The sequence below is a fragment of the Octopus sinensis genome, linkage group LG6, assembly GCF_006345805.1.
Source record: "Octopus sinensis linkage group LG6, ASM634580v1, whole genome shotgun sequence".
Classification (NCBI taxonomy): Eukaryota; Metazoa; Mollusca; class Cephalopoda; order Octopoda; family Octopodidae; genus Octopus; species Octopus sinensis.
Window position 1 is genome coordinate 55,950,062 of NC_043002.1, and position 27,503 is coordinate 55,977,564.

At 37.7% G+C, this 27,503-nt stretch overlaps 1 protein-coding gene across 16 annotated transcripts in view; it reads right to left on the reverse strand.

The window, feature by feature from the left end:
* Positions 1-27,503, reverse strand: part of LOC115212854 (dedicator of cytokinesis protein 3) — a 301,286-nt gene that overhangs the window by 121,583 nt on the left and 152,200 nt on the right. For all 16 annotated transcript variants that reach the window (XM_036503925.1, XM_036503926.1, XM_036503924.1 and 13 more), the window contains 9 exons: positions 14,838-14,963; positions 11,498-11,622; positions 10,360-10,458; positions 7,872-7,935; positions 7,643-7,749; positions 5,164-5,323; positions 3,588-3,685; positions 1,659-1,745; positions 765-865 (listed from right to left, as the gene is read on the reverse strand). In XM_036503925.1, the coding sequence (XP_036359818.1) occupies positions 765-865; positions 1,659-1,745; positions 3,588-3,685; positions 5,164-5,323; positions 7,643-7,749; positions 7,872-7,935; positions 10,360-10,458; positions 11,498-11,622; positions 14,838-14,963 (967 nt within the window). The remainder of the gene's footprint in view (positions 1-764; positions 866-1,658; positions 1,746-3,587; positions 3,686-5,163; positions 5,324-7,642; positions 7,750-7,871; positions 7,936-10,359; positions 10,459-11,497; positions 11,623-14,837; positions 14,964-27,503) is intronic.

Consider the following 27,503-nt stretch of genomic DNA (forward strand, 5'->3'; position numbering starts at 1 on the left):
CCGCTGAGGTTGACTGTGCCTTTCATCCTTTCAGGGTTGATATATTAAGTACCAGTGGAAAACTGGGGTCCCTCCCACAAAATTTCAGGCCTTGCACCTTTAGTAGAAAGGGTTATTGCCACCGCCGTCATAATTATTAAGGCGGTGAGCTGGCAGAATCGTTAGCACACTGGACAAAATGCTTAATAGCATTTTGCCTGTCACTACATTCTGAGTTCAAATTCCGCTGAGGTCGACTGTGTCTGACCGGCTCTTGTGGTACCATCCCACTCATTTTAGCAAGTAAGACGGATGTTAAATGATGATGATTGACTGCCAGGATGGATTCCACAGAGCCAAACATATCAGATTTACTCTCAAAATTACTCACAAAACGGTTTCCAAGTGAGTCACTATTTCTTCATGGCCAGACATGTTTTTTATGGAAGGTTGGGAACTGGTGACGTTCATTCATAACCATCACACAATGTCAAGACAAGGAGATGCTAACACATACACACGATGGGATTCTTTCAGTTCCTGTCCAGCAAATCCACTTACAAGGCTTTGGCCATGCTGGAGCTGCAGTAAAAGACACTTGCCAAAGTTGCTATGCAATGGGACTGAGCCTGAACCAATGTGATTGGAAAGTGAACCACTTCTGAAGAATCAAATATTTGGGAAGCAACATTTGTAATAGAAATGAAATGAAGAACAAATATTGAGATGTAACAGCCATTTGAAGGTGAAGGCAAGGAGCTTTCAAAGCGAAACAGATAACGTACCTGTACACTAAAGATGAGGAAAAAGTGTCAGTGAGATATGACTGGAAGCCAGGAACATATTGCTTGAATGTACGGTTTGTTAACAAATAAAAAACATGGACCTGTTAAAAAAAAAAAGACAGAAGTGAAAGGTAATGATACAGACACATGAGTATACCCAACTCCTATATTCCAGTACATAAGATATGAACACGGAAACAAAAAGCAGAAACCTATTTTAGAAGTACATTTGTGAGCATTATTTACAATGGACAGATAGATGTCCTCACCATGTTTGTTGTTAGCACATTTCGACTGATGTACCCTCCAGCTTTCATCAAGTGTTCTGGTGGAATTTCAAACCCAACCCTTTATTTGACTAATGGGGTACTCTGTTCTCATTCCTAGGGTATTATTTTTTTGCTGATGTTATTTTTTGTTGATATTATATAGGATATAGTGTAGTGGATGAGAGTGCGGGCTACTAACCGTCAGATTCTGAGTTCAATCCCAGGCAGAGACTTGGGTAATAATATATCAACAAAAAAATAACATCAGTAAAAAAAGAATACCTTAGGAATGAGAACAGAGTATCCCATTAGTCAAATAAAGGGTCGGGGTTGAAATTCCACCAGAAGACCTGATGAAGGCAGGAAAGTAAATCAGCCGAAATGTTGTGATAACAACAAATAAGGTGAGGATACCTATTGTAGATAATGTACATAATTCCTCATCCCTAAAATATAGATTAGTACAATTGTGAGATATCAACATTGAATTTTTTTTTTTTTTTTATATAATTATGGGATAAAGATTCTTTGTAACTCAAAGAAATAGCAAAATGACATTACACACACATACACACACACGTCTTTTACTTATTTCAGCTCACATATTCTTTACTTTTCTACTTACCAAGGCATCAAATACAACTTGATTATATTTTTCCAAATATTCTGTACAGAACATGTCAAACAAAGCATCCAAGATGTCATGTAAATACTGAAAATAAACAATAAGCTATAATAACATATTGTACTACTACAGAAAATCTTTAGATGGTGATAATAATAATAATAATAATAATAATAATCTTTTCTATACTAGGCACAAAGCCTGAAATTTTGTAGGACAGGGCAAGTCAATTAGATCGACTCCAGTACACAACTGGTACTTAATTTTTCGATCCTGAAAGGATGAAAGGCAAAGTTGATCTTGGCGGAATTTGAATTCAGAACGTAAAGATGGATAAAATACCGCAAAGCATTTCGCCCAGCATGGTAACATTTCTGCCAGCTCACCATCTTGATGATGATGATGATGATGATGGTTTCAAATTTTGGCACAAGTCCAGCAATTTCAGAGGAGGAGTTAAGTCGATTACATCAACCCCAGTGCATAACTGGTACTTATTTTATTGACCCCAAAAGTATGAAAGGTAAAGTCAACCTTGGCAGCATTTGAACTCAGATCATCAAGTCAGAAGAAATGTCACTAACATTTTTATCGACGTATTCATGATTCTACCACCTTGATAATAATAATAATAATAATAATAATCCTTTCTGCTAAAAGCACAAGGCCTGAAATTTTAGGGGAGGGGACTAGTCGATTACATCAACCCCAGCACTCAGCTGGTACTTATTTTATCGAGCCTGAAAAGATGAAAGGCAAAGCTGACCTTGGCAGAATATGAACTCAAATACTAATAGCTGATACAAGCATTGGTGGGTTGATTTCTCTCATCCCTCTTTACATTGTACAGAGAGAAAGGGAGATAGAGAGGAGAGAAGAAAGAGAGAGAGTTGACATGATAGGATGAATGGAGAAAATCAAAAAAGGAGGAGGAAATGAGAGAGTTGTCATGTTTAATAAACTTAACGTTTCTCAGCAAAAATTAGTTTCAAATATGAGATTCTTCAACAAAAGACACCTTGGTACATAAAACTGCTCTCCACAGTTAAGGATAATGAAATTTTGAGTAGATATATCTGATGACTACAATAAAACAGTTAACTGGAAATTTCAATGATGACCTTGTTCTTAAAGCTGAATCACTACCGAATTTGGAGAAGAAATTTCAGGAGTGGAATCAAAGGGTTTTAGAGTTAATTTAGCAAAAACCAATGAACTAATAATAAGTAGGAAAGGAGACAAAATCACAAATCTCTTCAGGTAGATGGCCTTGCTCCATATGTAGAAAAAATGTAGGTAGAAAATTTATAAGATGGACCGGGTGTAAGGTATGGACACAAAAGAGGTGCAATAATATCAGATGAAAGTTAACAGGGCAAAATAGTCTGTGTGTAGCAGATGTACAAAATGTACAGAAAATAGACTCCAACAAATGCCAAGGGGGATATCAAGAAGTAGTCGATAGCTTCTGTTACTTAAGTGACTTGGTTAGTAGTGGGGGTGGATGCTCTATGAGTATAGCTGCTAGAATAAGAATAGGCTGGGTAAAGTTCAGAGAGTTTCTACCTTTGTTGGCAACAAAGGCCCTTTCTCTCAGAATAAAAGGCAGACTGTATGGTGCCCGTGTGTCAACAGCCATGCTACATGGCAACGAAACTTGAGCTGTGAATGCAGAGGACATGCGAAGGCTTGAAAGAAATGAAGCTAGTATGCTTCACTGGATGTGCAATGTCAGTGTGCATGTATTACAGAGCATATCTTGAGAGAATATTTGGGCAGAAGAGGCATCAGATGTAGTGTGCGAGAGAAACAACTGCACTGGTAAGGTCATGTGATGTGTATGTTTGGAGCTGTGATGCTTTACAAAATGCTCTGACAACTGAGAAATATCTTAAAAAGAAAACTTTTACAGAAAAGCTCTCTGCTTACCCTGACAATATCTCTTCCATTAATACTCATCAGCTTCTCCAAACTTTGTTCAATTTTGTCAGTTTTCATTCGCCATTGCAATATATCAAGGAGATCTTCTGCAAATTAAAAAAAAAAAACAAAGAAATGAAACGACAAATTATTTCACCATATTCAACGGCTTCAATATAACAACATTAGGGTCATCAAGAAAGGGGCATGTGAACCCTTAACATAATTCTCAAGCAGATACAGCCACTTCTCTTGATTCCTCTCCCTCTCTTAGTAGAAAGCCCCTTGTTTTGCATGCTACTTGACAACCCTGCATCGAGTAGTGGTGCTGGTGCAACATAACAACCCCACCCACCATGCTGGTGCCATATGAAAATCACCAGTACACTCTGTAAAGTTGTTGGCATTAGGAAAAGTATCCAGCCATAGAAACTGTTCCAAAGTAGACATTGGAGTGTAGTGCAGCTCTCTGGCCTTGCCACCTCCTGTCAAACCATGTGTCAGCATGGAAAACGGACATTTAATTACAATCCATTCAATAGGTTTCCATACAGTTTCCATCTACCCAGTTTCACTTCCAAGATATGGATTGGTCTGAAGGTGTGGAAAATAACATTTACACAGGATTCCACAGAGCGAGAATGAACCTAGCACCCAGATTGCAAATTTCAGTTTTTGTCTACTAAATACATTCATAAGTGTTTAGGTAGTCCAGGGCTACAATACTGATTTAAAAAAAACACTTGCCCAAGCTGTCATGCAGTGGGACTGAACCTGGAGTCGTGTGGTTGGGAACAAAATTCTTAACCACATTGCCATAAAAAAAAAACACTTGCCCAAGCTGCCATGCAGTGGGATGGAACCTGGAGCCATGTGGTTGGGAAGCAAGATCCCTAGCCACACTGCCATGCCAGCACCTGTCCTAATTTTTAGAATAATATGCATACAATAAGGACAAGATAATTTAAGCCAGTGGTTACCAAACATTTTCAGGCTGCCCCCCCTTGGTTCTAATTCCAACCACCCCCTCCACTCCCCATCACAGACATAAACCATTTTCTGCAGCAAATTCAAAACAACAGTGTTTCACAATGAAAACTTAACCTAATTAATTTGTTATTGTTTTTTTTTTACATCCATTGCCCCATTTTGGTTACCCCATTTTTCTTCAATGCCCCCCACCCCAACTGGATCTTTCCACCACCCACTTTAGAAATCACTGATTTAAGCTACAAAATAATAGATAATATAAAAAAGTCATAGAAACTGAATTTAGTCATCTCCTGCTGCACGGACTTGCTGACTGGGCTACCCCCCACCCTCCCACAATGTCATTAGCACAGACAAAAAACAACAATAATGCTTCTTTTATTTAACACTAAGGGCTTACGAAAAACATTAGGGTTGGTACACGACAGTACAATGTGGGCTTACATAAATAGAAGCATGTAAGCAGTAAAAATGATGGTATAAATTCTAACAAAAAAAAATTCACCAAAGGAGGGAGTCTTCCAAGGTCCACTCTTGGAAACTTCACAGAATAAATAAATACAATGTTGGAAAAAAAGGTAAAGTTCTATATTACTGTTTTGTGTAAACTTTGTGGAACAAAGGCAGGAACTGATGGTCAAAGTGTCTCTGGAATTCCGTTGGTAGATGGCTGACACAGATGAAAGAGAGGTTTCCGAAGGACTTTGTGGGAGATTTAAATAATCCATGCAGGTTAAATTTACAAGGGTATCACACTGTAACAGAGAGAAAAAGTAATGTTATTTTGTTACACAGACAATGTTAGGATGATTGAATTTCTTAAGAATACCTCAAAACAGCAAGAATTACCAATAAAGGACACCAAATGAAGACAAACTTTTAAGCAGAACCGAAAGACATGCTTTTGAGGAGGAAGGAGAGAGAGAGATGTAGTGAACCAAAACTACCAAGGGCTCACTACATCATATAAACAACCTTCCTTCCCAGCAGTTAAACCCTCCATGCTTACATGAAAACTACCCAAGTTGGAAGTTGGGTACCTCAATCAACTCCTGGGGTATTCAGAAAACAGGTTCACTCTTTGCACTCAGCAGAGAGGAACAATCATGGGCCTCAGTAAATGCAAACCCATCTTATCTAAACTGAAACCGGGTGGGAAGGGCTCAGACAGTCCTCTTTAGTTCAGGCAGACATCATTTGAAGTTCAATTTATAACATCTATAGCATAAATTGCAACAGTTCAGGAGTAACTGAATTAGTCAAGAGAGCCAAACCCCCACCGCACCCCGCCCACTTTTCTCTTTCAAAAACATGATTCAAAAACATTAATTTGCAAATCATCAACAGCAGCATCGCCACAGCTTCAGAACAGACCCCCCACACACACACACACTATATATGAGATAGACAAATACTGTCTATTCTGCAACTCTTCACCCCAACTCACCCCCCGTTTCTGCTCTATCAGCTATCTCCACTCCCTATTTTCAGACTCATCTGCCTAACTTGTCACCCCTCAACCCTATCTAATCTCTCCAGTTGCCACCTATTTTTTCTTACCTGTCACCAACCCTCACTTATTTCCTTGTGAGGTAACATTTTCCCCTGGTCAGGAGATGTTTTCACACGAGATTGCAAATGAATACCACCACTTGTATGATGTCATGTTTAACACACACACACACCCATGCACAGAAATACATACATGGTGGGCTTCTTTTCAAAATTCAATCTCCTAAACACAATGGGACATAGGGAATGGTTGCTTGAAAGAGACTCCTTTTCATGTCTGGAAGTCTACGTTCCTTTCTACTCGAGGTGCAAGACCCGAAATTTTGGGGGAGGGGGCCAGCCAATTAGAGCGACCCCAGTACACAACTGGTACTTAATTTATCGATCCTGAAAGGATGAACGGCAAAGTTGATCTCGGTGGAATGTGAACTCAGAACATAAAGACAGACAAAATACCTATTTCTTTATTACCCACAAGGGGCTAAACATAGAGGAGACAAACAAGGACAGACATAGGTATTAAGTCGATTACATTGACCCCAGTGCGTAACTGGTACTTAATTTATCGACCCCGAAAGGATGAAAGGCAAAGTCGACCTTGGCGGAATTTGAACTCAGAACATAACGGCAGACGAAATATGGCTACGCATTTCGCCCGGCATGCTAACGTTTCTGCCAGCTAGCCGCCTGGAAGTCTACATTGCCACACTAGAGATAACTGGATGATGGCATCCCAAGCTTTACCAATTTGTGAGTGTTTACATCACATAGACTCTTATCTCAAAATTGGAAAGAAGACAGGATGTAGCCTACATTTGCATGCTAAGACTGGTTTTCAATGTTAGCTGGAGAGACTGCCTGACCAATGAGCAATTGAATGGGAACCTTTATTCAGTAACAGACACCAAAGAGCATGGAATAAGATTCACAGGGCATTGCCAGAGAGCTACAGATGAAGTTGTTAGTGAAGCTCTTTTGTGAGAGCCAACACAAGGAAGAGCTAGAAGAGAATGTGATGCAAGGAACTGTATTGAACAGATTTGTGACAACACCAACTGCAATTCCTCTCACCTGCCAAGTATTATAGACAATAGAAATGGATGGCAATAGAGAGTCACAGGAATCCAGGCAAGCAGTGTAAGTGGATGATGATGAAGATGATGATCTACTAAATCTGTTCACACACACACACACTATTCTGTTATGTGTTTCAGCTCCAGGGCTGTGGCTATGTTGGGGCACCACAAGTAATAACAAGTCTCCCCAGTGGGGAATTGAACACCAGTCTCCTGCATGACAGGCAGGGATTAATGTTGTGAAACTTTGGCATAATGCTAGCAAGCTCAGGGAAGGGGATAAGCCCGATTACATTGACCCCAGTGTATAACTGGTACTTTTCTTATCGATCTCGAAAAGATGAAAGGCCAAATTGACCTTGATGGAATTCAAGCTGAGAACGTAAAGGTTGACGAAATGCTGCTAAGTTGTTTGCCTGGTATGCTAAGGGTTCTGCCAACTCACCATCTTAATACCTTCAGACATTAAAGAGAAAATGTTCTTACTTTATAAATACACAAAGTGTGGGTGGCATCTGTAAGTGTTATGTCTTGATTGGTAATTTTGATGAAAGAAAACCCGAGCAAATTCTCCCCTTGTTTTTTGTCACTTGCTGCAAATGAAGAATAAAGAGAGAAAAATCAAATCAAAAACTGTTCAAAAACCTGCGTAAAAAAAAAACAATGACAACAACAAAATGTGTGAGAGAGGATTAACTTTTTGGCTACAACTTACTTGAACAATGCCGCAGTTCCAGTCGGATGTGTGCACCAGTGAACTTCTCTATGGGTAAAGTAAACTGCAAAGTGGAAAAACACAGCCTTATGGTTTACAGGGGTAAAGACAGTTCATCTGATATATATATATATAAAGGGATAGATAGATAGATAAATAGATGATAGATAGATAGACAGACAGACAGACAGACACAGCAATCACACAAAAAAATTAAGAATTATTTTCTCTACCTATGCTGGTGCCACATAAAAAAGCTCTGAGTACACTCTGTAAAGTGGTTGGCATTAGGAAGGGCATCCCACTGTTAAAACCATGCCAAAAGCGGGCAATGGAGCTTGGTGCAGCTCTCTGGCTTGCCAACTCCTGTCAAACCATCCAGACCATGCTAGTATGGAAAATGGACATTAAATGATGACAATGATCATCATCATCATCATCATCATCATTTAACGTCCGTTCTCCATGCTAGCATGGGTTGGACGGTTCAACTGGGGTCTGTGAAGCTGGAAGGCTTCATCAGGCCCAGTCAGATCTGGCAGTGTTTCTACGGCTGGATGCCCTTCCTAACGCCAACCACTCCGTGAGTGTAGTGGGTGCTTTTTACGTGCCACCTGCACAGGTGCCAGACAGAGCTGGCAAACGGCCACGAACGGATGGTGCTTTTACGTGTCACCGGCACGGGGCCAGGCGAGGCTGGCAACGGACACGAACGGATGGTGCTTTTACGTGCCACCGACACGGGGGCCAGACAGGGCTGGCAAACGGCCACGAACGGATGGTGCTTTTACGTGTCACCAGCACGGGGGCCAGACAGAGCTGGCAAACGGCCACGAACGGATGGTGCTTTTACGTGTCACCGGCACGGGGGCCAGACAGAGCTGGCAAACGGCCACAAACGGATGGTACTTTTACGTGTCACCGGCACGGGGCCAGGCCAGGCTGGCAACGAACACGAACGGATGGTGCTTTTACGTGCCACCTACACGGGGGCCAGACAGGGCTGGCGAACGGCTACGAACGGATGGTACTTTTACGTGCACGGGAGCCCTGATGTTGATCGACCTCAATTTGGTTTGATCTTGATTTTGACTGTTCTCACTGGTCTTGCCGGGTTTTCTCACGCACAGCATACCTCCAAAGGTCTCGGTCACTGGTCATTTCCTTGGTGAGACCTAAAGTTCGAAGGTCGTGCTTTACCGCCTCGACCCAGGTTTTCCTGGGTCTACCTCTTCCACAGGTCCCCTCAACTGCCAGGGTGTGGCACTTTCGCACACAACTATCTTCAGCCATTCTCATCACATGACCATACCAGCGCATACGTCTCTCTTGCACACAACAACTGATACTTCTTAGGTTCAACTTTTCTCTCAAGGTACTTTGTTTCAAATAGCTTGAGGCACCGTTTCCACACTATACAATGGTTCGTATGCATAATCATTCAATTAATAACAGAACAATTAAGTACAAATCATTATCTTCGGAGAATAAAAGTTATTATGGTAGATTTTTCAGATTCTGCTACAAACCAAACTTGTGGAAGCAAGATTGTTGACAACAGACATATCAAATTACCTTTTTTCATTTATTATCCGTTTTCCATGCTGGAATGGGTTGGATGGTCTGACTGGGGTCTGGAAAGCCAGGAGGCTGCACCAGGCCCCAATCTGATCTAGCAAGGTTTCTACAGCTGGATGCCCTTCCTAATGCCAACCACTCCAAGAGTGTAGTGGGTGCTTTTTACATGCTAGCAGCACAGAGGCCAGAGGAGCTGGCATCGGCCATGATCGGATGGTGCTTTTTACGTGCCACCTATCTCTTTGCCAAATTCACAGTCCTGAGATGTCAATATCTCAATTAAGTGTTGGAGTGTGTTATTCAACGAGAATATAGCTTCAAGAAGATCATCGCTGTTTAACAACTTTATCTGCTGACCAGTGTTCATTTCCGGCAGATTGATGTTAAGTGGTAATAAGGTAACTTAGCTATACACTGAAGATGTGGAACATACAGGGTACAAGACAGTAAAAATATAAGGAAAGGAAAAAAAGAAGGGGAAGTCTTTGAGAGGAGGTTAAAGTGTGATAGAGGGACAAGCATAGGGGTCTTACTTGTGAAGAGATATAATGCTGGCTACTCAGCATTATATAAGATGGTGGAAGATGAGAGTAGCTGAGAAGAAGATAAGCTGGTAGTGAAGGGAGACTCAAGAAGCAAGGGTGAGCATAAGAGCAGATCGGGAGTGGAGAGTGTGTAACTTATATATAAAAAAACAAATTTACAGCATTTAGATTTACACCAATAGGATTGGGGGAACCAAAACCATTGTATCAATGGCAGAAAAGACGAAGGAAAGATGGTATTGGTGGTGGTGGTGGGGAGTTTCTGAGGAGAAAAAATACAGAATATTAGTAAATGATGGAATATGGGTGTGCAAAGATGGTAATCCATAGATGAGAATATTTTAGTCAGAAAAGTTATAACTCACCTTGACTGTTTCCTTCCATTTTGGGTTATTGGAGTGATAGAAAACGGTGGAATGATAATATGAAGATGGTGGTTCACCAATACCTCGATAAATACAATCCTGCAGAAAAAAGGAAGGAAAAAACAGCCATAAATTCACAATCCTCATGAATTACAATAAATAGAGATAATAATTTGTTTTATATATATATATATAAACTGACCCCAGGACTTATTCTGTGTAAGCTTAGTACTTATTCTATTGGCTTCAATTGCCAAACTGCTAAGTTACAAGGATGTAAACACACCAACATCAGTTGTCAAGTGATGGTGGGGGGACAAAAACAGACACACGCACACATCTATGATGGGCTTCTTTCAGTTTCCATCAACCAAATCCACTCACAAGGCTTTGGTCAGCCCAAGGCTATAGTAGGAGATACTTACCCAAGATGCCATGCAGTGGGAATGAACCCAGGGCCATGTGGTCGGTAAGCAAGCTACTCACCACACACCCATGTTTGTATATGTGTATACACACACACACACCACACACACACACACACACACACACCACACACACACACACACACTCAGAATGTTAATTTTCAATGAAGCATATATATTAGGTGGGGGTTCTGGAGAATCATATTTGCAGAGTAAGTTTATATTAAAAGAAAGGTTGGAAAATTTGCCGTTTTTAATTCCATGTTACACACATTTCATTACAGGATAGAAGTTACACTGTATAAACAGACAGAAATATATATATATGTATTGCCCTGCCCATCAAGCCAGCCTGTTTTGCATAGGTGTGTACATGTGTATGCAGCTATGTTTTTACACTTATGCTCTGCAAATGTTGGGAGCTTTAGCAGTGTTGCTGTCAACAAATTGTCCACTCATTTTGTGTGTGAAGAAAAAAAATCCCTAACCTGATAAACAGATGAGGGTTAGTGACTGTAAAGGCAGCCAACTATATAACAATGCCTTGGTAATATATACATCTAATCCAAGCTAGCATGCAAAAATAGATATGAAAATGTATTGTTATTGATAGAAAACAATACAGATGCAGCTGAATCAAATACAAGGGAAAATCGCCATTTTATTTATGCTCTGACAAGAATATAAGACAAGGTAATGATTTCTTAACTTACAGGAATTAATTCTCCGATGCTATCAAAAGCATTCATTGTCACTTCTACATTCTTTGCCGATGTCTTATTGCCTCGCTCGAACTCTCCATGGGACAAAACTATATACAGATCATTCCGTACATCACCTAATGTAAGAAAAAATTAAATTTAAAAAAAGTGCTAACAAACAAGCATTGAAGAAAAACATTTATTCAGCCATTCCTCTGTCCACTATTCCTGTGGGGGAGGGGTCATGAGGCATAGAGTCCTCAGGCACCTCCTTCCTAGTCATGAGGCGTAGAGTCCTCAGGCACCTCCTTCCTAGTCATGAGGCGTAGAGTCCTCAGGCACCTCCTTCCTAGTCATGAGGCATAGAGTCCTCAGGCACCTCCTTCCTAGTCATGAGGCGTAGAGTCCTCAGGCACCTCCTTGCTAGGGGCCAATCAAAAGCAGCTGTCATTACTCTTTCCTGCTGGATTCCCAAACATGACCAACCGAGGTCTCCTGTTGGTTGGTTCAGCTTCAAGAATCTGTCTTGCAATTTTTTCCTGCAACATTCTAACCACATGTCCGTTGGATTGTGACCCCTCATAGCAGAGAAGTAGCAACTCAACCTGGAGAGAGGCCCTGATCTCCAAGCTATGCACCCTGATGAGTAATATTAGCCCAGAGATATTTTGGAAGAACCCCATTTCAGCTACTTGTATTTGTGCCTTTACTCTTTCTGGTCATAAACTAGCAAGGAGAGCAGATGTCACATGATGATGACCATTAAAATTGTAATAATGATATTGGTTTTAAATAGCTTCAGCAATCATGCATGAGCAGAAAAGTGGCACAGAAGTAATTGGTTCAATGATTATGGATACACTTAAAATGGTGCCAATGAAATAGTGCCTGCCATGTTCCTTTCATACAACCGGATCCCTGGTGTGTTTCAGGTAACCCGTCAAAATGTGACAGTTTACACCAGTATTAAAAATGCTTAACCATTTCGTGAGAGCAACCCACTCTACTTTGTATATGAGCAACTCTACTCCAGACTTATGCTTGGCTGATCTGTTGGAATCCTCCTTGGCTTACTGTCCCACTTTTCTGTGGGTTCCTCATAATAACAACTAATAACAACTTAGATGACCCTTTTTCATAAATATCATGTCAATTTATTTTAATCTTTTATTTTCTTCTATTCCTATTAAATGGAGTAGAAGTCCCCTGACCATTGCAGAGTCTTACACATTTTTTTTTCTTAGTTAATAAGCACTGGTGTTGGTGCCACATAAAAAGCACCAAGAACCAGTGGCAGCTCGTAGATAAAATTAGTGGGGGGGGGTCTGCTCTTCAGAAAATTTTTTGCCATTGTTTTAATATTGTGTAAAAAGAAACAAACATATAAAAAGGAAATTTATACATAAACTTGATCAGTTCGTGTTTTAGCCACTACCAAGTAGTGTGTATAATCTGTTCACTGAACACTGTCACAAATTCTCCCTTGTTTTTCAAAAATCCCCCCAAATCACAAAATACGGGTGGGGGGGGGCGGAATGTGCCCTGTTTTTCAAATCCAGGCAGCAACACTGAAGTTGGACCCAGGATAATAATCTAATTCTACACTTTATCACATTCAAGAATATAAACACATTTTTAAGCACAACACAGTCAAAAAAAGACACTACCTTTCACGTGGAACTGTCGTACACGCAGTGCTCTCTCTCTCTCCCTTATGTGAAGTTTCTTATCTCAGACATGTAAGCATACGCACAACAGCCAAACAGTGTGTAGATGGAACTGTGAAGAGCACAGTTCTATACAAGGATTTTTGTAATTCGTTCATAAACTAGGGGATGGCTACTGAAGTTAAGCTTAAGGATTATGTAATGTACAAGTACAAAGAAATAATTAAAGAAAAATACTATTCATCATATTGAATGTTATCAATAATATGGAGTGGAAACGAGGGGTGCTGCAGTTCTGCAGTGCCTATACACAAGCTGCCACTGCCCAGTGCACTCTGTAAAGTGGTGGGTATTAGAAAGAGCATCCAGCCATAGAAACCATGCCAAAACAGACAATGGAACCTGGTGCAGCTCCTGTCAGACCATCCAACCATGCCAGCATAGAAAACAGACATTAAATGATGATGATGAATAATGGAAGGGATGAAAGAATGAACTTTTGTTTGAAAAGTGTGTCTTTTAGATATATCATTCCTGCTATTTTATGATTAACTTTTAACATTGCAGATAATTGTGGAACTGATTTACCAAACTGCAAAATAACCCATCCTGTCATACATCAATAGCTTCCATCTATTCATAAATGCTATCAATTTCCAAACTAGACAAATCTATGTCCGTATTCTGTCTTATTCTCATCTTCTATGCTCCAACACCTCATAAACACCATCTTTGTCTTCTTTCCAGTAACTCCCATCCACCCGTATATTGTGCAGGGTAGCCATGTATTTCCCTGACAGCAAGACACCTGTCTCTGTCCTTCTGTCATAGTTCAACCTCACATTACCCAGCATAATGACATCTCCCCAGTCAATGACAACCCCACTTAATTGGAGGCATTTTGTCTTGTAAGATGCCAGTGCCACAAAAATGTACCCAGTACACTCTGTAAGGTGGCTGGTGAGAGCAAAGGGCATCGAATTGTAGAAACCATGCCAAACCATAGACTGGTGCTTGACACAGTCATCTAGTTTGTTAGATCATGTCAAGCCATTCTAACCTATGTCAGCTTGGAAAATGTATATAAAATGGTGATTGTGATGGTGTTGCATCTAATCATCTCAGCTGAGATTCCACAAGAATAACTTGTAACATCCAATACATCTAAATTCATTGCAAAGAAAGAATTCCATTGTCGTGATATTGCAGGAAGTTTTGGTAAGAAATTGACCTGAAAAATTATTGGTTTCCAAATATTTATAAACCTCACTAAGAAATAGACAAGCACTCCGTCGGTTACAACAACAAGGGTTCCATCTGATACAATCAACGGAACAGCCTGCTCAAGAAATTAATGTGCAAGTGGCTGAGCACTCCACAGACACGTGTACCCTTAATGGTGTTCTCAGGGAGATTCAGTGTGACACAGAATGTGACAAGGCTGGCCCCTTTATCTACAATTACTCATTTTTGCCAGCTGAGTGGACTGGAGCAATGTGAAATAAAGTGTCTTGCTCAAGGACACAACACATCTCCAGGAATTGAACTCACGACCTTACGATTGTGAACCAAATGCCCTAACCACTGAGCCATGTGCCTTGACACAAAGAAATATGTTGTTAAGAGTAGCAAGAATTTGGAAATAGCATAGAGATAAATAAATAAATAAATAAAAAATATTTGACCTGGCAATAAAGACTCTGGGAAACTGCACTGCTGGACTAATGCCGCACCTTTATTGAAAGGTATTGGGTTGGTAGATTTGAGGAAGGGAAGATCACCAAATAACAGCTGCAGACCAATATATAGACCTATTTTAAAACAAATGGCACAGGATTAGAGATGTGTGTAAATATGGACAAAACTCACAAAAAAAAAAGATAAACATTCTGATAATTTATTTTTTTTATGATTAAATTTATCAAAAGTATAACACAGGCTAAGTAAAGTCAAACTGAAATTTCATTAATTATATCTGCATTTTACTAATGAGGACATATGCATACAAAACTGTGAAATGTTCAAATTTATCTTTTATGTGTTTCAATCATTAGACTGCGGCCATTCTGGGGCATTGCTTTAAAGAAATTTTAGCTGAATGAATTGACACATGTACTATTATTTTAAAGCTTGGTACTTATTTTATCAGTCACTTTTTCCAAACTGCTAAGTAATGTGTTGTAAACATGCCAACACCAGTTGCCAGTTAATGATGTGGGAGAAACAGACACACATATATACTTGGTAGGCTTCTTTCAGTTTCCATCTACGAAATCCACTCACAAGGCTTTGGTCAGCATGAAGCTATAGAAGACACTTGCCCAAGGTGCTATGCAGAGGGACTGAACCCAGAACCATGTGGCTGGCAAGCAAACTTCTTACCACATAGCCACGCCTATGTTTATATGCTAAAAACAACCTTACTAATAAGCTATATGCTTCCCTAGGCCAACTAGCCCCCTCTTACAGAACATCCATTTCCCCATGCTTACAAAGCTCACATGGAGTTTACTGAGGGAGATTTTTTTTTCTACAGCTGGATGCTCTTCCTGTTGCCAACATTTGTATGTTTCCAAGGTAATATTTTCCCATGGCTGGACAGGTTTTCCGCTGAATGTTGGAAGTGAGTAGCATTGCTTGTTTTACAGCGACACCTGTTTACATCTACCACATGAGATGAAGACAAGGAGACACAAACACACACACACGTATTCTTTTATTTGTTTCAGGCATTTGACTGTGGCCATGCTGGTGCACCACCTTCAGTCAAATAAATCAACCCTAGGACTAACTCCCCGCAAGCCTAGTACTTATTCTATCAGTCTCTTTTGCCTAACTGCTAAGTCACAGGGACATAAACACACCAACATCGGTTGTCAAGCAATAGCGGGGGGACAAACACAGACACACACACAATATATATATATATATATATATATATATATATATACGATGGGCTTCTTTCAGTTTCCGTCTACCAAATCCACTCAGAAGGCTTTGGTCAGCCTCAGTCTATAATAGAAGACACTTGCCCAAGGTGCCGCATAGTGGGACTGAACCCTGAACCACATGGTTGGGAAGCAAGCTTCTTACCATACAGCCATGCCTGCGCCTATATATGTGAATTGTTGGCGATTTTTTTTTCCTCTACAGTTCTATATTTAAGGCTGAAACGTTGTGTTAACAACAAACAAGATGAGGACAAATATCCATCAATTGTAAATAATGTAAACAATGTTTTTTTCTTCTGTCTTCCTTTTCTATTGGACTTTCCTCTGTTTCTGAAGAAGAGCTTCACTCAAAACATTAAACCATCTTTCTTTCTTTCCCTGAGCTTCTGCTAATACTTTACTATATATATATATATATGTATGTATATATATATGGAGTGTTTTGGAAATTCCTTGATACATTTATAATATTTGGAGAGAAGATTTTTTCTCAAAAAGTTAAGATTAAGAAGAGAACCTTTTTAGAAAGTCAAAAGACACTAACCATTGGGAAGAGATTTCACAAAATGTATGTGGCTTTTGCTTTTATAGATATGCAAGCGCTTTAAGTCCTTAACATTTTCAAGCGCTTGCACATCAATAAAAGCAAAAGCCACAGAGATTTTGTGAAATCTCTTCCCAAAGGTTAGTGTCTTTTGACTTTCTAAAAAGGTTTTCTTCTCAATCTTAACTCTTTGAGAAAAAAAATCTCCTCTCCAAATATATATATATATATAAACAAAAAAGATTGAAAAAACTACAGAAGGCTTGTATTTTATGGTTAAAGAATATATTTAAGTTGTTAATTTAGAAAAATATTATAAAATTTTGCGTATAGTAACATAGTTTTTGGAGAAATAACCGGTTTTGTATTTTCTTTTCAAATTTCTTTACCTATCGTGTCATGTCTTCACTATATATATATATATATATAAAAGATTCTCAGTTTTGGAAATAATGATTGTATATAACTGTAATCTGATAAATGAATAAAGTAATAGACACAAGACCAGGTCAGCTGCTATAGCAAACATATAAGACTATATACATGTTGATCTCCCGTAATATAAGATTATTTGATTTGTCTTTCAAAACAAGTCATTTCTATATTCTAAAAGCAATTCAAAATATCATTATTTTCCATCTACCTAACCAGAAGATGTTTATTTACTAAAAAGGTTAGGTGGTTGTCAATAAAAGAAAACACAAAGTTCAGAAGAAAAAGGGAGAAAAACAAAAAGAAAAACTGGGTCAGAATATTCAATGAAAGAGCAAATAATAATAATAATAATAATAATAATAATAATAATAATAATAATAAAAGCACGAGTATATAACAGAAACAACAATAACAATAACAATTAGAAGAAACAGAAATATTTTGTAAAAACAGGAATCACTATTTATCAGACAAAATTATGTTAACACAAAGATAAAAGACAAAATAATAATAATAATAAAAAAAACAGGATATATATTCAGCATGGTCACAGTGAGGGAAAAGGCTGAAAATTTGTACAAAAATTGCAATTTACGATAACAAGGCAAAGAAAAACAAATCAAAAACTATGACAAGTTGGAAAATTTATAGAAAGCTAAACTGAAAAATAAATGATCAAAACAAACAAACAGAAAATTAAGATTTAAAAAAAAAAGGCTTAAAACACAGTCACCTTCCTCCATGTGTTTAATTTTTTTCTGAAAGGTCTCTCTCCTCTCTCTCTTTCTCACACACACACACACACACACATACTAAATAAAGACCAGGCAATTTGCAACATATCTTTGATAAATTTACAAACTGAAATGAAAAAATTAAATATTTCGCAAATATACAAATCAAAAATGGTGAATGATGAGGGAAAGCAACTCAGTATAAATGATAAAATAACAAAACAAGTCAGGCAATGAACAGATATAAGTGTGTGCGTGTGTGTGTGATGCCGATAAATAAAATGCCAAACACTTCATAGATATGTTTCTGCATTTTGAAGAAAGGAAGGAAGGTGAGAAAGAAGGCTCAACTGGCTGGCACAGAAATGGAAAGATAATAATGAGTTATTTAATGACAATTAACCTTAACAGAACAAATAAAGCCTCTTATGATTACACACCCAATACAATGTGGAACTGCAGGAAGTGTGATATATGCCCTTTTAGATACGATGTCTAATGAATGATTTAATAAGTTGTTGGTCAAAACACCTGTGAATGCTTCGAAATTCAAGGCCAATTATCTAACCATGCTCATTCCTTTCAGTACAAAAGTAAAATAAATGGCACTTCTCTGGCTAAGTTATCTGTGACTTCAAAGAGAGGATATAAACTTCTATATTTCGTGGTTTGTTGGAAATAGTGCTCTTTCCTACAAAAGTAACTGCAATTTGGGCTTGAAAGACGTGCTAGAAATTCTCAATTGCCAATTCCAAATCAATCAACACTGCTCTCTTGTTTTACATTTTCCACTTTATGTCCAATATACATATTCAAGGTGTCAATGTTGTTATATATTTTAAAACTCAGTTTTTCTATTGTACTTACTAAAACAAACTGATGCACAAAATATAACAAGATGTATTTGTTTATATTTATATATATATATGTGCTAACACACTATCTTAAAGATGGTAGATTGCTACATATATCATGCAGTATCTGCTGTGCTGTGTGTGCATGCACATTTATTTCACCTCACTCTTTCCATCTCTATTTTACACATAGAAGCATACATACAGCCTCCCCGTCTCTTACTCTCAAGAAAGAGCTGATAGTGTAGTGTGAGTTAAGCAGTAGTTGGTGTGAAAACTGATGAGAGAAATGGCTGGCAGTGTAGCGTAGCCACACACAGGCAAAGATCAAATTATAGCTATCATATAGATTATAGAGACTTATGCTACTAACTGATAAAAGACCTACAGACACAGTTCTAAGAGCAGAAGTTATTTTGGTGCTAATAATATTTAAATAAAATATTCAACAAAAAGATGTGAAACAATAGTTGTAACTGTGCCTTCTAGTTGGTTTTGTCTGACTCAGTGAAACAAATATACAGAAGTGAGAAACAAGGGCAGACCAACACAACATTCACAAGAGAATTAAACACTAAAATATAATTAATGGTAAACATCATAAGCAGCATAATGAAGGGCACGCAAATTGTGTGTGTGTGTGTGTGTGTGTGTAGGGTTGTCAGATAAATTTGCTTGTTTGTTTCCAATGTTATTTGAATCAAGAAGGCCCCCAGCGATTTCTACTGTTAAGGCATTGACAAGCTAGTGGAACATTGACAAGAAATCATGAACAATGAACGAGAAAATAGTATAGACTGATGAAGACAATAACAATTAAAATAAAGAGAAGGAACATAAAAAAATTTATCAAAGAACTATATATATACATATACAGTAATCCCTCACCATCACGGTTCACCTATTGTACACTCAATACATCACAGATTTTTCTGGTTAATATATGCAAATTTATATCATGGACTCCTTTGTATATCTGGGTTTCTGTGGCTGATATGTATTTATATTTTTTTAGAATTTAATTATTTTTGTGGGAGGTTTTGGAACATAATACCTGCGATAGTCAAAGGGTTACTGTATATACATTTTCATATCCACACAGTCACAAACATATATACAAAGTCAAAAAGGGCTGACAAATTCTTCAAATGTAGCAAAACTACTGCAGTGCATATTCAGGCAGTACTTTGCACATTGCTGAAGGAACTGCAACACAAACACCAGTGCATAAAAAAAAAACCTTTGAGTGCTGCTGCTGTTGCTGCAGAAGACATTGCAATGAAAAAAAACAAAAAAAAACATGTAATATAAAATTAATAAAAACTGCAGTCCCAGCATTCAGTTACTCAATTAACAAATTTAATTGGTTCCTTCAAAGAGCTTATTTATTGGGGGTGGGATGGGGGGACAGATTAAACATGTGAAACAAATAAAGGCATTACATGACAAATGGGAAACTACTTTCAGACCCAAAAGTCATGGGTTGGATTTAAACAGAAAAATTTACAAATCCAGCAAGAGCAAGTGTGTGTGTGTTTGTTTAAATTTATTATTCTATTTAAAGTCTACTTCAGTAAGAACAGAAGAGAGAACAGACTCAACTGCATTGCAGTGAATTAAAATGAATGCAATATGGAGAGAAATAGCTCACAAGAGACTCTGTTACTAATTAAGATCAAAGAAATGTCAAGGTAGAACATGTAATAATGAGTCACCTGTAAATTGAAGGACAATTGTTTGATAGAATAATTACTTTGGCAGAAGACAAGTCAGACTTTGTGTGAGTTGTAACAAAACTATGTGACATAGTGAGTGAGGTATAACAATTTTATAATATCTTAATTCAGTTTATAGAGGTCTAATATTGAGAACTGTAACAAAATATTTGGCAGGGTTTTGGTGGGGTTTTCTTTCACCTGGCTATAGTCTATTCCTCTGCTACTTTCTAGGCTAGAATACTGAAATGATTTGTTTCAAATCAGTTAACCAAGATACACCAACACAGTAGCTAGGTTCTCCTTCCTACGTATCCAAGACAGCTTTGTCTTCCTAAATATAATCCACAAAGTCCTTCATACAACCAAAGATCACAATCCCCCAACCAACTTTCTCACCCATAACTGCCCAAGAACATGGCCTTCAGCATCTGGAGAAAGTCATCCAGAAACATAGCTAAAGGGCAAACATCCTCCATCATAATGCCAACAAACATTGAGAAAATAAATCTTGCTTTCAGGTACTGAAACATCCTGCAAATTTTCTCACCTCCCGAAAAAGGGGATTTAGACCCTCTGACAACTTTTGATCTTTTACCATAACATTTCTGTTAACTTTGCAAGATTATCTTCAATGAAAGTCGCTCTGTAATTATCATAAACATATGTAAACCCAAGTTTGTTTTGTACTTTGCTTCAAATTCTACAGACAGGAAAACTTTTCCAAAACTCCTCTTCTAATCCGTATCTACTTCTCTTCATACAACTACCAACAGAATTCCTCAAATCACTTCATAAACCGTTTCAATGGTGATCCCTACTATTACCTTCAAAACAGTGTAGTTTTAGCCTAGTTCCTAACCTCACTGACCTTTTCAATCTTTTCCCTATTATTAGAATCAGCCAACCTATGAAAATAGACTTTTCCAATAATTACTCTATATCTCTAACTTACATTATTCCACATCTAAAAGATGAAAACAACCACCTGCTTCTTTACCATCTTGAATATCCTTACTTCCATAATTCAGCCAATCATTAATACCATTTTATTAGTGCCATCTCTACAAAAGACCTAATTTTCTACATGACAGACCAGTGATCTCTTGTCATAGAGAAATTCAGCATCAACAAAGAATTCCTGTCTGGCCTGAGCACCTCCTGGCTAAGTTGCCCATCTATGTGTTCCTTCTTTCTCTCAGGAGAAAAAAAATCCTTCTTTAATCTTTTAGCATTTAAACTGGTCAAATCCAGCTCAAATATTTTACATGTTTTCTGTTCAAACAGACCAGATCTGGTCTCTCACATCCAGCCTACAATGTCATTATAGAAACAAACAACCACATCATCAAAATCTTGAAGCTACAGAATAATGCATGAGCAATTCTAAACAATACAAATGAATAAGCATCACATTTGAGAGAATAATCTGACGTGTGTGCTCCAGGCTTCAGTTATGTCAACAGAACTGCTTCTGTACATTAAGAACATTTTTGGTGCCACATTCAACACCATGACTTCCATGCAAATGTTATCTTTACTCTTCCTTCACCTTCACTCACAGCCATCATCATCATCATCGTCATGCTCCAGTGTTTGCTTTGGCATAGTTTTCATGGTTGGGTGACTTTCTTGATGCCAACCACCTTATGGAATGTACTGGATGCTCTTTTCCGTACCCCCAGCACTGAAGAGGTCACCATGCAGCTTGCAAGAGACTACAAGCCCCAAGATGGGGAGGGGGCAGAGACAATGAAGATTAGACTGGGGTAAAATGAGAAAAGGGGGTGCAGAAATCGATAAAGTAAGTTTTACTGCAAGTCTAGAAATTGTCCACACAAAATCTAAATATGTTGATCATTGCATTTCTTAAGCACAGAACTAAAATATAAATATGACAACCTTGTCTGATACAATACTATCCAAAAACATTAAAAATATAAAATAAAAATGCAAACAATCCATTCAAAGCACGTCCTATCTTGTTCTTGAGAAAATCATAGCTAAAACTATCACACTTGCTTCAAATATTAAATCTCAAAATTTCTGATGGGATTTCCATGGTAACTGGGTTTCTGTTCCAAGACAAGCAAATACTTCCACTCTGATCAGTTTCTCAAATTCTACCATATTCAGGCGTTGTCCAAATGCTAATCAGACTCTCAGCTCTTACGCACATATTCTAGACCAGTGGTTCTCAACCGGGATCCATATGGTCCTTGGGAGTCCACATAAGATTTTGCTGTTAAAATTGATCTGCAAGAATTTGATTATATTTCTACAATACACAAAATGTTTATTATTTTTTTAATACAATTCCTAATAATATTTAATCATCGAAACATAACAGGATTTTTTTGGAAACATTGAATGAGTAAAAGGGCCCATCCGAGTCAAATAGGAGTCAAAAGGGGGTCCAGAGGCAAAAAAATTGAGAAACACTGTAGACCAAACCAAAACTTGGCCTTCTGCCTAACCAGAAGGATTCCCTCCCCAAACACTAAATAACCACCCCACACACAATGACATGTTCTTTCTTTTCTGCCCCTTTGCTTACTACTCTGACTGTTTTTCTTCCATGGAATTGTCTACTCCTACACCAGCATTATACAAACCCACTCAATCCCTTATTTTTTTTCTGTCATCCCTATCAGCTCTCTCCAACCACCCAATGTTCTGATTTATTTCTGTTTCTTTTTATTCTATTCTATGTAATCAAATACTTCATGTTATGTTCCAAGTTCAGCAGTTTTGATTAGTTGTGTCTTGCTTTTTTTATCATTTCTAAGGCACCTGTTACTAAGATTTGCTTTTGTTTTCAATCCACGCGTTTTGGTTATCTCTATTTTAACGTCTTTATATCTGGATAGCTTCTCAGTTTCTCTCAGGGATATATTGTTGAGTGTTGAAAGTATTACTACATTTAGTCTTTGTGCAAACAAATTAGTGCCACCAACAGCATGACTGAGAAGATGATGGCCACAGATGAAGCTGGTAAACACTGAAATAGGCATTGTAAGTTGAATCTCTGCTGGAGAATGACAAAAACAATGATAATAGTAACAACAAAAATGTTTTGTTTTTCTTTTTTGTTAATATTTTCATCAATAGTAGTAGCAGCAGCAACAGCAGTAATAATAGTAACAACAACAACAACAGCAAATATCATATATACAGGATGTGAGATTTTGAAATTGTTGTGATTAACATTGTTAGATATAGAGGCTGAGTTCAGTAAAAGCTCTCTAAATGTGAAGATGAATTAAGTAATCTATGAAAACAATAACATATGGGGTTAACTACTCAAGGATGCCAGCCATATGAAAAAAAACATGTGGCAAGTTAGTGTTAACATACTCAATGCAGTGTTCTTGCTACCCACAACAATGTACTGCTAATTACTTTGGAAAATACAGTAGTGTTAATACTTTACTGAGGAGGCCTCATACAGCTGAAACATGACTGAAGTTCTCTCCTCAACTTACTGAAATTATTTAAATAATATTATTTAAATAATTAAATAAAGACAATTTCAGCTAAGCTGAAATTTTCTTTTTCTCACTGTGCAATTATTTCTAATTAGATTTGTAATGTCCACTACATTAATTATGTTAACACTAACCAAGTTAGTCTACTGGGTTTAATAGAAGAAGAAACAGTCAAATTATATGTCAGAGCAAATTATTTCAATTATACAGAGTGAGTGCAAACATTTAGGGAATCTGTATACATTTGTATGTTCAGGTAGCTTGAGTGGGGCTTACATGAAAAGGGGCAGGTATAATAATTATTTCAAATTTTTGCCACAAAGGCAGCTTGGGGGAAGGGTTTAAGTCGATTACATTGACCCTAATGCATAACTGGAACCTATTTAATTGACCCCCAAAAGGATGAAAGTCAAAATCAACCTCAGCAGGATTTGAACTCAGAATGTAGTGACAGGTAAAATACTGTCAAACATTTTGCCCAGCATGCTAGCGATTCTGCCAGCTGACTGCCTTAGGGGCAAGTATAATAATAAAACAACAAATAGCAGATATGTGAAGGTATGTGGCTCAGTGGTTAGGGCGTTGCATTCACAAATGTGAGAGCATGGTTTCTATTCCCAGATAAAGTGATGCATTGCGTTCTTGAGCAAAACACTTCATTTCAAGTTGCCCCAGTCCACTCAGCTATAAAAGTCACCCTCCAACAGACTAATCTTCCAACTGTTGGGGAATGTTGGCCTGCTCTCCTAACCAGTGGCGTAACACCATTCAAAAACAAGAACAATGCAAAGTGCTTTGTGACCAGCAACGTATAACAACATCCAAGAGTCTCGTCAATTACATGATCAGGTTATATATATATATGTACCACATTAAACTTTCTGCCAAGTGCATGACTAACATGAATAACCATGGTTGGGGTGGTGAGGATAAATCTTTGTGTCATTCTGAAAATCCAGGAGAGATAATGGTGGAAAGAACGTATGTGAACAGAACAGATATGAGAAGTGAGATGAGAGAGTAGATCTTGATTCCATTTGTTTACATGTTTCACAATCTTGTTGAAACAGCTGTAAATGAATGGAATAAATATATATCCTCTCAGCTTCTTTTATCTTTCCTCTCTCTCATAAATATATATAAGTCAAAAAGTAATGCCATTTTGTTTAGGACAGGTATAATTATCAACACAGGAACATGTATCATACATCAAAATGAAGCTGGTCCTCTGTGGATCACATCCCTATTTCTCAACATAGTCACCGTTTCAATAGCAATGTTCCACCTTCAAATGAGAGCATATATCCCTGCCCCATAAAATTCTGCCGACTGTTCCTTGAGCCACTTCTTCACTACCTCCACACTCACCAGATTTAGTGCCTTCAGACTATCATCTCTTTGGTGTTACGAAAGAGGGTTTGACAGGCAAACTTTATTCCAGTGACAAGGAAGTGAAAACTGTAGTGAAGAAGTGGCTCAAAGAACAGTCAACAGAATTTTACAGGGCAGGGGTATATGCTCTCATTCGAAGGTGGAACATTGCTATTGAGAGAAACGGTGACTATGTTGAGAAGTAAGGATGTGATCCACAGAGGATCAGCTTCATTTTGATGTATGATACATGTTCCTGTGTTGGTAATTATACCTGTCCTAAACAAAATGGCATTACTTTTTGACTCACCCTCATATATATGTATATTACTCCTCTTCTCTATGATCTGTATAAGTCCTTCCAGACTGGTGGTGGGTGAGACTAGATAAGACTGATAGAGAAAGAGAGAAGGATTAATCGAGTGGATTTCAGTATTGTCGGTACACAACTTCCTGGTATCAGCAGAGGAACAGTAAGTGTAAAAAGGTCAAAAAAAGACCGAGAAGAAATCTCATGTTGATGCTCAAGGCTTTTCCAGGTCCAAGAACCAAGAACCTGCCATCAACTTGACTGTTATTTTACCCTATTACTAACTATAATCCTAATCCACATTGACACATAGGATAACTGCAAGCGATTAACCTCATCAGGGAGGCTGAAAGATATGTGGTCATTATCAGAGACAAAGTGGTCAATATCAGAATAGTGAAACAATGTACTGAAAGTAGAGAGGAAAACAATTATTTTAGAAATAGCAAAACATTCACTAACATTTCTCTTAAAATGTTCTCTCTCTCTCTCTCACATACATTACTAGGCCTGATGCACAATAAAAAAAGTCAACAGATTTCATTCACTGGAAGACAGAACTAGTAATCTGTTTACAGAAGCACTACATAAAATAGTACAGCATAAAAAACACAAGACAATACAAGAACAGAAGACAACCTACCCAGGTTTCATAACAAAATAAATTATGAACAATGATAAACAAAAAGAATTTCAAGCAAAAAGAAAAACAAACAACGTACTAATTTGAAAATATTTTGCTTTTTAGCAATATTTTTGGGGTGTGGGTGCAGAAAATGGCTTCGTTGAGCAAGTAAGGAAGCTTCTTCACAATCAGTTCTGTTAATACAAGGCAAACCATTTTCAGGAAACTCTCTACCATTCTTAGAATGGAAACCATATGTTTAGAGAATGGTATGGTCATGAGAAAGATTTCAAATGATCATATCAAAACTGATGCAGACTGACTCTGTGGACAAGATGAGATGCAACAATGGATATTGGAATAATTAGAAAATTCACAGTGCAGAGAGTATAATGTTGTTGCATTAGAAAAACTAATCAAACTTCAAGGTTTCATTGAACCGGGTCTCTTTCAGTGTGTGTAGAGTCTTCTCAATGTGTTTGATTAGTTCCTCTTCTATGCCATAACCTGTTCAATTCAGAGGTGAAGGATGCTATTTGGAGACCAGATCAACACTATGGTGCAAAACTAATGAGGAATATAACACAAAGAGGTCTGTGGCATGAGACAAGAAATCTATTGTGATTCATCTGTTTTACATTCTACACATTCTACATCAGTAAACACTGACAGGTGAAAATGCATCCTTTAAATATAGACAGCATGCAATGTGAAACAGCAAATAAGTTTTTTTTCTATCTGATCAGGTGCACACTTCATTAATGACAATAAAGAAATCAACTTTAATCAAGTTTTTTAATCAAATGAAAATAAGAATAATTCCAGAAAAAACAGTGCAAATGACAAATGCAAACAAATGTGAAGGACTCTTTTTTTTTTTACCAAAACTACAGTAATATGGCGGAAAGGCACAGAATATTTCATTAATTAGTTTCTTATAGCAAAATCTATGATCAATTGGATAGATATATTTTTTCAATTAAATTCTTTATTTACATTTTTTTTTTTTTTCCTATTTGCAATAATTAAAAAAAAATACTTCCAAGTAGCAACACCTATTCACCAGATAGCTCCCACTTATTGTACAGATATCTCTTCAAAAACATTTTATAGTTTCTATATAAAATATCAAACTGTAATTAAAAGTTCGCTCAAGATATTTTCAACGTTTGTTTCACTGGTTGAAATTGCTCTCCATTAAAGATGACAGCAGAGATTAATCTCAATGGCCACTCTTCCTAATGTAAATCAGAAAGTCAGGAAGTCAAAGGATTACAATTGTTTCAGCTATGTTGATTGATGCAAGGAACAATGTATGTTGTCT